Source organism: Cyanistes caeruleus, chromosome 6 (genome assembly GCF_971803275.1).
Source record: "Cyanistes caeruleus chromosome 6, bCyaCae1.hap1.1, whole genome shotgun sequence".
In the NCBI taxonomy this organism is placed as follows: domain Eukaryota; kingdom Metazoa; phylum Chordata; class Aves; order Passeriformes; family Paridae; genus Cyanistes; species Cyanistes caeruleus.
Window position 1 is genome coordinate 28,942,385 of NC_141706.1, and position 13,198 is coordinate 28,955,582.

At 41.3% G+C, this 13,198-nt stretch overlaps 1 protein-coding gene across 1 annotated transcript; it reads left to right on the top strand.

Moving 5' to 3' along the window:
- Positions 1–658: 658 nt before the first annotated feature.
- LOC111930050 (astacin-like metalloendopeptidase) lies at positions 659–11,013 on the top strand. The gene is made up of 13 exons (XM_023927898.2): positions 659–731; positions 962–986; positions 3,246–3,262; positions 3,634–3,658; positions 4,525–4,596; positions 5,394–5,528; positions 6,147–6,264; positions 6,994–7,172; positions 7,295–7,379; positions 7,773–7,900; positions 8,860–8,975; positions 9,394–9,619; positions 10,606–11,013. The coding sequence occupies exons 1-13, from the start codon at positions 663–665 to the stop codon at positions 10,638–10,640; spliced, it is 1,230 nt and encodes a 409-aa protein (XP_023783666.1). The 5' UTR covers positions 659–662; the 3' UTR covers positions 10,641–11,013.
- Positions 11,014–13,198: the final 2,185 nt, after the last annotated feature.

Consider the following 13,198-nt stretch of genomic DNA (forward strand, 5'->3'; position numbering starts at 1 on the left):
TTATGCTGCTGCTCTCCTTTCCCCCTCTCTGATTGCCGGTCACAAAACTCATAAGGGCACCTATAACTGTCAGGCTGCCAGAAATAATGGGACACGGGAGACACTCCTGATGTGGTGAAACATTAAGAAGCACACAGGAAAAACCAAAAATCTGTACTTATAGAACCATAAGTTGTCTCAGGGAATGCACAGTCATAAGCTCACTGGGTAGCCATGTGTTCTATGTTTCAAAGCAGCACAATTCTGTAATCTCAGTGACATAAAGAAAAAAGTCACCTACCCTCTGAAAACCTAACAATCCAGCTCACTGGAGAGTTACCCTGGAACAAGGGCTTCCTATGTGGTAACAGTCAAAGCGAACATTTCAGGAAAGACCCCCCAAGCAGCAATGAAGCGAATGGCAGCAGCAGCATGAGGCTGAACCAGCCCTACAGCGCGGCTCGACTGACCGCGGGCGGCCAAGGGATGCCGCAGATGGCGGTGCCAGCAGCGAGAGCGCTGCCCCGGGACATGCCTGGGGGCTAAAGCGGCTCTTGAGAGGCAGCACAAGCAGTTTTCTTTCTGCCGGGGCTGCCATTGGCTGGGGCAGGCCCGGCAGGCCGGAGGAGCGGGCTGTGCGGGTATATGTAGCGGCGGCGGCGGTGCTCGCTCCCCAGCGCACCATGGAGCTGCGGCGCTGCCTGCTCCTCACCGCGCTCCTGCTGCCCGCCGCCCTGCCCTTCCCCGTACAGGTGAGACCTGCTCCGTGCGCTGGGGCTCCATCCTCCCGCCGGGCTCTTCTGCCGCCCCACAAACTGCCAGGGAGCGCTGGGGTAAATTTTCTGCAAGAAAATGTTGGTGGTATGATAATAAATAAAGGCAATGTGATGGTTTAGTTCCTCCCTTCATCTGATTTTGATACTATTGTTGCTGCGTTTGTCAGCTATGGAAGAATAATGACTTTTACCTGTTGGTTTTGCAGGAGAACTATGAAAACAGCACAACAAGTAAGTGTGATTTCTAGCATATTTTAAAAACACCTGTTATTTCTTGCCTGTTTGTTACGTACTTGGTTTTGACTTGTTTTTAGAGCATGTGAAAGCACTGACAGGCCTTTAGAATAAGGCTGTGTTTCATGACTTGTTATTGAGCTAAGTGCAGATGTATTTTTACAAAGATGTGCTTTATACAGACTTTTGGGGCATGGTTTCTTAGGTTAATTTAGATGCTTTCACAGGCTTGAAAATAAAATTTTAATTAGATATCTTGATACCTCTTCATTAAGTTGAATGCTATAATAAGACTGCTAGTCATTTGCCTCCTTGCCTACCTCAGTACAGCTGTATGAGAAAGAGATGTCAGGCATCAAAGAAAGCTTTGCTTTGTTCTTGTTTGGAATAGGCTTAGCTGAACAGCTTTTGTTAACTTGCAAAATACGAGGAGATAATTGCAGACCTTCAGAGGTCAATGGAAAGAAAACTGTAGGCAGACTTTAACTACAGCAAGAAATTAACAGGCTGGGTGTAATGTGTGTAAAAAGAAAACACCTTGGAAAAATTTGCTTGACATAGTCAGAGCAAGTCAGTGACAAAAGAAAATAGACAAATTCTGCTTTTGAACTGTTATTTATGGCATGGGAAAAAAAAGGATGTTGTAAAATTACTGCTCAGTATATTTAGAAGGGACCAAGGGACACGCTTGCTCAAGTTCAAGGTAGTCTGTTCTCAGACTCAAAGTTGAAGGTTTATTGGAACAAATGCATACAATGACCTGTAATTTATCCTAACTGCTTTTTGTGCCTTTTGAGATATCTTTCAGTATTTAGAATGTAGGGAAATCATGAGCTGTATAATTTTGAAAGCCTTATCACACCAGATGTTCATTTCTTCAAGGAGATGGCAGATGCCTTCTGTGGTGTCTCATTTGGGTTTTAAAAAGAAGATGCAGGCTTTTATGTGCTGAGGAACCTGAAGCCTAATTTCCACTGACTTTGACTACTCAATTAATCTAGTGCCTCTTGGGTGCATAAATTCTGGATCTGGTCAACCCATCTCAAAAATGTTCTTCCCTGCAGGGTGTTTTTAGATGTCATGGATCTCTTTGATGCAGCTGGTGGGAACTTACTGAATTTTTCTATAATAAGCCACCATCATTACAGTGGACTTCCATTGCCATATAACTGAAGTAACAGCCTGAAAACACAGACTGAAGTCTTTTTGGCTCAATAAAAGCAATTCTGTTGTGGGTGCTAGATAGAATCTGTAAAGGAAGACATCTTCTCATTACGTTTGAGCAATAATTATGAAAAGGGAATGATGCTTCAAGGTGTGATAGAGCTTGGCATATCTTTTACTGAAAAAAATTACACTAAAATTTGGGGCACAGATGGGCTTGGAAATAACAACTGTTTATAAGAGTGTTCTCTGCTTCAGTGTTGAATTGGAAAAACAAAATTGTTTCATACTTTGACAAGGAAGACTGCAATTATTAGGAAACTGGAAGAGATTGTCAGATAGGCTTTCAACATATCCATCATACTTAAGAACAGGTCAAACAAACTGTGGTCAGGAATAGTACAGATAAAACTGTGTCTGCCTTAGGGAAAGCAGACAAACTGATGACCTCTGAAGGTCCTTCCAATTTTTAAGCTTTTTTTATATCATAACAATGAAGATAGAAATGTATACATCAAGTCAGATTTTCACTTCTGGTTTGTATCTAGAATCTCATATTTGGTAAAAATCAGAAGGCATCGCAGTAGAAAGGCACCTTAAGACTCAAAATGATACCAAGCTGCTGTCAGATACATATTGAAGCTAAGATTATTTTCCCCATGCTAAATTATAGCCTCTATCACATGTTGGATCCTTATTCTTTGACACTGTGAAACCAGGGGATATTGTTCAGCTGGTTAGCCTGCACCTGTAGCAGAGAAATCTGGGGACAAAGTATGTTTTTGTCACTGGTTTCTTTTGTAATTTTCCACACTGAAACGGATAAAATGATTTGCTGATTCTTAGATGGTAAATGATCAGGATTCTATTCCTCAGCACAATCTACTAGGAATTTTCGTAGTCATTTGATTAAATATCCTTTTAATTTCTGTGCCTGTGCCTCAGCTGGTGCGCTCTGTTCCCCTCCACTCAAAGGGATCTGCCAAAGGCATTCCCATGGCTGAGGAGGTTCATGCTGTTGAACACAGTGAAGTTGCACTCAGAATCTAATGTTTGTCTTTTCTTTTTTTTTTTTTTTTTTCTTTTTTGCAGCAATAGAACCTACAGAGGTAAGGCAAGCTAATTCAGCTCTTCTGATCACTTTGGGGTTTAACATTGTGGAAAGTAAGGTCAGGACTCTTGCACTCCACCTGTATCTACACCTGGGCAGCAAAGTCTTCTCTGCTCAACCGTGCATCAGAGTGAATCTGAACCTTACTCCACACTTCATACTGCATTTGCCTTTATGATATCCTTGTTTGCCAAGGTACCAAAGAGTATCTACTACCCCATGGTCCTTTACACATGGCACATTATATAAAAGCTGCATTGGTGAAAGATACTTCCAGTGGTAGCCTGGACACTATTGATAATTTATATGTTTTATTATTTAATGATATATTATGAATTGTGAGATAATACTGTTGTATTGTTCTTGCAGGTTACTACGCAAGAGGATATATTTGGTATGTATTACTCCATCTTCAGGTATATATTTGAGGGGATATACTGATTGTTATCTACTCAGTTACTCCAGAAAATAACACATGCTTAGCACAAATTAACCTTTATGAGGAATTTTAAATGAATGTACTCACCACAATGTTTCATGCAAAGCAAAGTCTCTTGGTTTTGGCTAATTGCTTGGCCTTGCTAAAAACCTCAGCTATTACTTTTGCTAAAAATAGCTCTGCCTAAGTAATGTCCTGAATTAAGTCACTTCCAAAGGTTAGAAGAAACACAGAGGTCATGTGTTTCTGCTTTTTGTTGATGTCAAGGCTTGCTGCATAATGTGCAGAGTTAGCTGATGTTGCTAGCAATCCCTAGGAGTCCCTGATGCTGGGCTTAGCTGGGGGCATCAGTCTGGCCCATGGAGCAGGAATGCAGTTCCAAAATCACTGATTCTGAGGGTTTTGCAAGAGGTCATCATGTCCAGCAAGAAGTAGCTGGAGTAGCAAGAAGGACTGCTCTCTGTCTATTTTTGCTTCTGGTATCTTATGTTGGGGATTTGAGTGTGACTTGTTCATAAAGAGGTAAAACTGTGCCATCTCAGGCCTAAAAATATAATGGCTAGGAAAAGACAAGGAGAGAATGAAATAATTGAAGGAGAATGGCTCTTGGGACTAAGTTAATGCCAAAATAAGCACAGGGAGGTTCTCAAGATTGTGTCAGTGAACAAACATCTACATGAATGAACATCCCTCCAGCCCCTAAATAGGCTCTGTAAGTTTCACATGCGTCACTGGAAAAATCATGCATCATCAGAGTAACAAAATCAGGATTCATATTTTCTCTGGGAATGAGAAAGTGATACTGTTGTGCTTCTGCACAGAATCTCCTTCACCTACGGAGACTGACGAGGAGGACGAAGATATTTTTAACAAAATTCTGAAAGTTAACAAAGGTAAAGCCACCAAATTCTTGTCTGTAATGGGCCTGTCTTTGTTGCTTTTTTGGGGTGATGTGGGAAGTGCAATGTGTTACCACAATCTGTGCAAATGTTTTTCCCATCTTACACACCACCATGTAAGAGATACCACTGGGGTTACAGTGTGGTCTGCTGAAGCCCTACAGTGTCTCAAAATTATTGTGTCAATGCTGAAGATGCTCCCAGGTGTGGAGGCAACTGAAAACTATTCAGACAGTTTCTTCAGCTTTAGCTTTCAACATCTTTATCATTCTTTGGACATAAAGTGTGGGTATTTGCATGCTTCGTTATTTAACTGCCTTTTTCTTGCATTCAGCCATCATTTGGCTTTTCAGTACAGACTGCTAGATAAGCTGCAGTCAGTTCCATGCTCCCTGCTCCAGACTTCCTTTCCCCTCATCCTTCCAAACATTCCCTGATCTATCAGCTTGTCTATCTCACATTTTCTCCTCCAAGAGTCATTAAAGTGACTTTACTTGAAATGAAGTAGTCTGTAGAAGGAGACACCAAATATTCCTACAGTTTTCTCCTGACAACACTCCTTTTTTTGGTCTGCCCAGCTTCTTGGGGTTTCCTTATTGGCACCTCCTGTTTTTGTCCAACACCTTCTGGGGGAGATATTTGATGCCACTCATTCAGTGTCACATGATGTATGATTAAATAGTACCAGAGTAACACATTCTTACTATTGCTACTGCTTGTTTTTCCAAGAGTGCTTAGCAAGTGTCCAGCAATTTATGGCTCAAATGCTTGCACCCTTTCTCTCTCACCAGACAGCTCTCAGTTGCTGCAGGAAGGTGACATAGTCCCACGAAGGGGTCGTAGTGCCATCAACTGTCGCCATTGCAACTGGCCCCAGTCCAGCGATGGGATTGTTCGTATTCCCTATGAACTGGATCCTACTTATGGTGGGTTTAAATTTCAATTTTTTTTTTAATGGATCTCATTCAATATGCTTCAGAGAGAAGCTTACATCGAGTGAGCACACAAACAGTTGAATAAATCAGTTCTAAGGATTTACTGGTGCTGTGCAAGCACTGACAAATTTTAAGTTACAAGGACCTGAACCAGAAACAAATCAAATTTCATTGAGACATTTTGCCTGCATCATGTTTTAGGACTGGTCCCTTGGAGATGACAAAAACCATTCTCTCTAATGATGTCTTCCAGAATAAGGTTCATGACTATTACAGTGGAGCTTCAATGGTCTGCTTTTCATCAGCAAAACTGTTCCCCAGAATTGTCTCCAAGTGTCCAACAAGATACATCAAAAATCACCACTATAATTAAGAACAAATCATTGAAAAAGAGGCACCTGAATACATTTGGACAAATATCTGGATAAAGAGGATCTTGTGCCAAGCTGTTAAAATCTTAAACAATATTCAGTACTGAGCAAAAAACAAGACAGAACCTAGGCCAATGTTTCTGTCCCTCATTTACCCTGTTTTTGAGAATATGTGAGATTTTAATGGCATCTGCTAACGTTTTCTTGTGACCCCTAAAATGAACCCTTTATTCCCCAGAGACAAACCATGTAAAAGGGATTCATGATGCCATGGCAGAATTTGAAGCCCTGACTTGCATTAATTTTGTGAAGCGCAAGACAGAACGTGACTACCTCAGTATTAGATCTGCCGATGGGTGAGTTGAATGACAAATTAACAAGTTATTTCCACTGAATTTTTCAATCCTTTCCTACACTGATGCTGTGTGACCTCAGAGAGGCTTTTATCACAGTGCCAAGGTACCTTCCTTGGATACCTGACGGTGCAAGGGCTCATCAGATAGATCAGGAACTCACTGCAGACACTGAAATAATACAAATGCTGGAAAAGCACCGTTAAGGGGGAAAGAATGCCTAAGCTCGTTTTCCTTGTGGTATAGTGCACACTTCAGCACAACATATAATGAATACTGCAGGTGCTATTTACAAAAAAAACCACAATTTCAACTTATGAAACACAGTGAATCACACTGTTGTTCATCAGGCTCAGAATTAGAGCTTATGAGAAAATTGTTCAACACTTAGCTTGAAAATCTTATCTCCATCTTATCTCCAGTTCTGATACTGTCCTTAGTATTTTGAAACAAGAAATTTGTTATTTCAAGAGAGTTTAAATCCTGGTAAAGTCAGAATTCAGGAGCCTCTGTGCTAACAGAGGTCTTCCAGAAAGCTTTAGCAATGATTTTATGCTTCATTCTTTTATATGCCATGATCATTTTTGCCTCTGTACACTCTATCAGTGGAGAGAGAGGAATCCTTCCACTCTCACAGGAGGTGTGTGAAGCAAGGCTCTCTGTTCTGCCTCTTTGCCTGCCTGCCAATAAAAATCCCACAAATCTTCTGTTGCTGTTCAATGCCTCTCTCAGCTGCTGGTCCAACTATGGGAAAGTAGGAGGTGGACAGACTGTCTCTGTGATGAAAGGAGGCTGCATGTGGAAAGGAGTAATTCAGCATGAACTGGAGCACGCTCTGGGCTTTTTGCATGAGCACTCTCGAAGCGACAGAGACAAACACGTAAAGATCATGTGGCAGTACATCAGTCCTGGTAAGTACTTTGAGCTCCTCCATGTAGGAAGTGGTGACACATCCTACTGTTCCCAGGTCTTCCTTCTCCCCTGAGGGGAATAGGTATGAAGCATACTCTAAGTACAATATCATTTATTACAGCTGACAGACCAGACTTCAAGAAATTTGAAAACTCCAATAACCTGGATCTTCCGTATGACTATTCCTCAGTAATGCACTATGGCCCGTAAGTAGCAGCATGGCATCACTATTTTAGGAACTCAAATCTTACATTAGAACTAGTTTCTATCATAACTCTCTCCTAACTACCAGTTTCCCCAATTTCCCTTCCAAGAAAAACACCATGAGTCAGTCCAGACAAGCTGCTCCTGAGGATTGGGATACTCCATCCCTTAGCTTTCCATTAGGGAGCCCTCCACTGCTGGGCTTGGAAGCAAAGGAGGGCATCTGGACATTGACTCTGCTTACTGGTGGACATCTCAATGAGACCTATTTAAACAGCACTATTAATCACAGCAACAGCTCATGTACAATTCTTGTTCTCCCTCCAAAGCATCCTACTGAATCCTGAAAGAAGTTATGGTGCTTAGAGAACATTTTTTCTCATGGGTCTTTTCAGATACACATTCAGCAATACCACTGGGAAAGCAACTATTGTACCAATCCCTGATGGATCAGTACACATTGGACAGAGACAAGGGATGAGCAACTTGGACGTGGCCAAAATCAACAAACTTTACAACTGCAGTAAGTATCTCCAAGCCACCCTGTTATCTTCAACTCAGATTTGGGCATGTTGCAGAAACAGCAGTTTTTCATCAGACTGTAAGACTATTCTCATGAATTCCAGGTACCCACTAGGGTTACTCTGGGAGGGGATGCAAAGGTGAAGCTGGAGACACATTGTGATTAGTGAGAAAATGGAAACTGCCTCTAAATTAAATCAAACACATTTGCTGTTAGCATAAGTGACTGCTGTGCAACTTGGACAAACTGCATACCACATTTTGAATTTCAATGGAGTAATTTGATTTCTTACAGTTCAGCAGACAACTATGAATCTCAAAAGAGCCAGGAATCACCACTCCTCATGGCAGATGATATTTAAGACCTGAGCCAAAACAAAACTTTGAACTTGAACAGTTTCATGTTGCCTTGTCCAGTTTTCAAAAGTTTGTCATGCTATTCTGTATGTTTAAATTTTTTATATGTAACCTCTGCTAGAATAAATTTTTATACACAATCACAGACACGTATTCGATCAGAGGAAAAAAAACCTGATGAAAGTATTACCTCTTGTTCCCCAAGTGCTCCTCCTAAGCTTAGAATTTAAGCATTGCAGAGGCATCATATTTGAGCTTGACTCTTCTGACATCACTTCCCCTTCTCAATGGAAAACAGTGGCACCAACTGCAGAGAATTGAAACCTCTGACACTCCTTACAGAGCTGCAGAAAGAGATCTCTTGCTAAATGACAGAGTGAATCAATAAAAATTGAATGCTTTTCAGAGCATTACTTTACTTTTCTCTTTGATGCAATATGTGAAAATTGGGACAACATGATACCTCCTTTTGATTCAAGATGTACTGGTACTCTGAAATGGATGGTGATAGATCAGACAACAGAGATCAGTCCATTCTGCAGAGATTGTAGTTGTGAATGACTGAAAACTTCTGCAATCCTGAAGCGAGCATTTTTTCCTCAGGTCGCTGCAGCACGATTCTTGATGGACCTTCTGGGTCACTGAGGTCTGCCAACCATCCAAGGAATTACTCAGATAACACCAACTGTGTCTGGCTCATCCGAACCCGATCCAGAAAGGTAACCGCAGGTTAATAGTGGTCTTGAAATATGGCTGAACTTCTTCCTAGGCTAAGCACCTTGTGCTTTGTACAGCAGTTGCCAGATGACATCTTCTTCACGAGGAGAATGTCAGACTAGTCTACCTTTTATGCACTTAAGCCAGGTACAGGCAACGACAGTGCAGAGTTGTGATTTTGAAAAACCTCCACATGTTTGGCTTCAGGTTTGCAAAATAAAGACAAAGCTCCCTGAGCTCGGGAGCATTCAGTGATTGGATCTGAACCCTGCAGCTTCAGGGGAAGAGAGGCAAATCTGATATGCAGTTCTGGTCTGTGAGTCCGTGCTTGGCTACCGTTTAGATTCTATCTGTTTTAAAGGACATTCCATGAAAGAAGTATTCTTATATATTAAAAGCTGATTTTCTCTTCCCTTACAGGTTTCCCTGCACTTTCAAGCCTTTCATCTGCAGAACACTAGAGGCTGTCAGGGTGACTATGTTAAAGTTTATGATGGATCCAGCAAGACTTCTCCAGTTCTAATGGACAAGACCTGTGGATCAAAGATACCCAATAGCATAATTTCTTCTAGTAATCTTATGCTCGTAGAGTTCATCACAGATGGTGCCCATACAGCTTCTGGTTTCCAAGCTGCCTTTGCTGCTGGTAAGTCTGAGAACATGGGGAATGGCAAGGAAAACAGTCCATGTCAAATCAGCCTTTCTATTCACTCAGGAAAAACATGGAAGGACTGCTCTCCATGAGGGTCATCACTTCCTTCCTTGCTTTTGATATAACGAATCAGTTCTACACTGACCTCATTTATTCATTCATGCAGATGGGGCCACTCTCAGGATAAGTGGTGTCAGCCAAGTGATTCACTGTTCACCTTCCCTCTCAGATATGTACCATTCCAAAGCATGTGCCAATAAGGGCAATCAATTCAATGACACTGCTAGTGTTACTAGCACAGTAGAAAGACAATAAATCATAATGCAGCATTTGAATATATCATTCCCCTGGAAAAGGTGCAGTTTTTAATCACACAGTTCAGAGAGCGAGACAGATCTACAGTGGGTGAGGTCACCTAGCCCCATGACAAGAGAGGCAGCATTTCCATGGTCAGGATTCCTGGAACCTTTCCAGCTAAAACACTTTTTCTTCAGTCCCATTTAATTAAGAACTAAGGCCACAACTAAACAATCAAGTGACCGCAGGCTTTTGAGTTAGCGTGTACCAGCTGGAATAAAGGAATTCCTGCGTGTGTGACTGCAGCCTGCAGCAACTGCACAACAGTGCAGCTTGAGCTGGTGGGAAAGGAAGCTTGGCTGTGTCATGAGCCTTGTATCTGCCATGGGACAAGAGCAAGCACACAGAGTGTGCATGAATCCACTGAAATGCACTAACTTGACTGTATACCCAAACCAAACCAGCAGTTTTGCATTGTCTCTTTGTAGTATCTATTTCTGTCTGCTGTTGCTATGGAAGGAAAGAAAAATAAAAAAAACTCCCCGTGCCACCTTGATGTGTCCACAAATATAAAGCAATCTTAGCTGCCAGATAAAATGTGATTCAGCATGCACATATTTTAGAGATGCTACGGTTTGTTGAGACACCTCTGAAAGCTAATTATTCTCTCATTTCATTTACAGTGAGGACCCAAAGAAGATCTAGCATCCACAACTGACTTAATGAAGAGGAACTTATTCTGTGAATATTGAAATTATGTGTTTCCTACTTTCTTCCTATCTTGGCTTGGATCAGTATGAAATTTAATTTTATTAAGAATCAAATGTTTTCATCTTCCTGAAAAAGTTTATTCCCCAAGCCATATGAATGTACAAATTCTATACATCTGGTGTGCTCCTTTTGTCTGCACAGTTAAGTTATTACCTCTTTCTATTTAACAATTGAATAAAAAGCTTCATTAAAAAAAGAGTTTCCATTTCTGTTTTCCAGTAGTCACTTCCAGTCAAACACACTATCAATGTGGTCTGACTTCTTAGCCCCCTTCATTCAGTCCTAGGGCTGTCTCTTAAGTCTACCACTGACATCATCATGGGTTTAGTTAGCTGGCTGAAGAGACCAGCTCCAAACTTTAAAATATCATTTTATGGTCTTCACAGTCCTGAGCACAAAAAGGTCCTGGGCATCGTCCTGCTCCAGCCTAACATTTCAAACAAGATGTTTGAAATAACATTTCAAAAAAAAAATGGCTTCTGTCTTCCCAATTCTGTTATATCCTTAAATCACAAGAAAGGTGGACAAGACAAATCTACTTCCAGGGAAGGACTGGTACCTCTTATTGCAGTTTTTCTGGTACAGTTCTGGCAGGCAGGAGACAGCTAAGGGTGCTTGTTTAACCACAAGCCATTTTTGGTCCCACTGAGATTATTAAGCCTATCACACGACAAGAGATGGACCAGATAATGTTACTAGAGTTCATGCACGTGTTCAGAGAAGAAATTTTTTGTTAAGAAAGTAGTTAATCTCTTCTCTTCTGATCTCATAAGAGAGCTGCAAGAGTGTCACAAGTCCTGGATTGTTCATTTTATAGCCTTGCCTGCAATCACACTTTAAAAATTATATTCTCTTGACTAAGACAAGCCTGTAAGAGATCTGAGAACAAAATAGGCTGATATTTTAATCTGTAGCATAGGCAGATAGTTAAAGATATGACTAATCTGAGTATTTAATGCTTGTATTTTTAAGTCAGAAAATAGAGAATACTTTTCCTGTTCTTACCTTGTAACACTAGAAACCTTGAAATTTTTCTCACAGAAATGCATTTCTAGAAAAGAAAAATGGGAAATTAATTTGAATCTCAGAGTTAAATTTACATGGAAAATGGAAAATTATTTTTTATTATTATTTTGTTTAAGGAGGCACAAATAGACTTAATCTGAAAGAATTTGCTCAAAGTCATGTCTATGTTTATACAATATGATGAAGAATTGGTCAGCTCTTGAGAGAAGGTTTAATTCCATTGAAGGCTGCCTCCTTACCCACAGTGGCTGTGCATCCTGAGTCTGCTTTAGAAGAGGCATTTTTTCAGCTCCTCAGACACTACAAGAGGGGTTCAGCTTCTGATGTGTTGTTTGAGTTACTCTGAGCAACCAAGTGATGCTATCAACACATCATAAAAGGAGTAGTCCATCTAAAATGCTGTTCAAAATGCAGGTCCAGAATTTTTTTTTTTGTCAGTTTTAATTCCTAAGCCCCTGCAAAACAAATTGGAGGAAATAACACTACAAAACCAGGGGGTAAGGACTGACATCCTAGCACTATTTTTGAGAGGAATTTCAGGTGTGATTACGGTGTTCCACGTGATGATGAAAAGGCAGTCGCAGGTGATTTAGATACTTAGCCTTGAAAGAGGAATGATTATTTCAGTAAGAGTTCTGAAATATTTTTGGCAATAGCTGAGAAATTAATAAAGCTGTGGTCATCTATGTATTGCTGAAATTGCTACAATAGTTAAGAAGTTTTCTTTTTAGGAAAACCAAGCAACCTGTGCCAAGAAAAAATTTGACCCAGTTGATGTTAAGAGCCTGCAGTTTCTCCTTTTAATTCCACAGGAAGAGGAGCCACTTTCTTGCCAAGATGCAAAGTCCAGGTCTGTGTGGAGTTGGTCTGATCCTTATTGCACAGGACAAGGCTAAAGCTGGTCAGGGACAGAGCCAAGGCTCAGCCCAAGGGTGTGACCACTCAGCTGCCCCAGGATGATACCAGTGGATGTGGTGGGCAGCCCAAGCAGTCACTGATGCTACCTGACCCAGTGTCAGCCATCAGCTGGAATGTACAGGGACAGCAGTACCAGGCAGCCTGTCTGTGTCTGAAAACCATTTCTGTCCTGAGGACTTTAACATCCCCTTGCTGTGACCATAAATGCCCCTTGTCCTAATTTCAACCTTAGGGTAGAAGCCACCCTGTTCAGTGGGGTAACATCTCTACTTACTGCCCCATAGCAAAGTGTAACATTTCCCTCATGCAAGTGGGGGTCTCTCTGCAGCTCTAGGGACATACACAACCCCACAGACAGGGCTGCAGGACTACCTGAAAGTCAGCTTAGGCCTGGTTTCACAAGGCTACCCTGAATGGGCCCTGGCAGCTCAAGAACTCCTTGTCTCACACACACACAAACATACAGTTATTCCTGCATCCTCTTCCTCATCTGTGACTATCTTCAGAAGAGATATCAGACAATGCAGAACCATCATCTTCAGAGACACTGTCTTGCTGAAG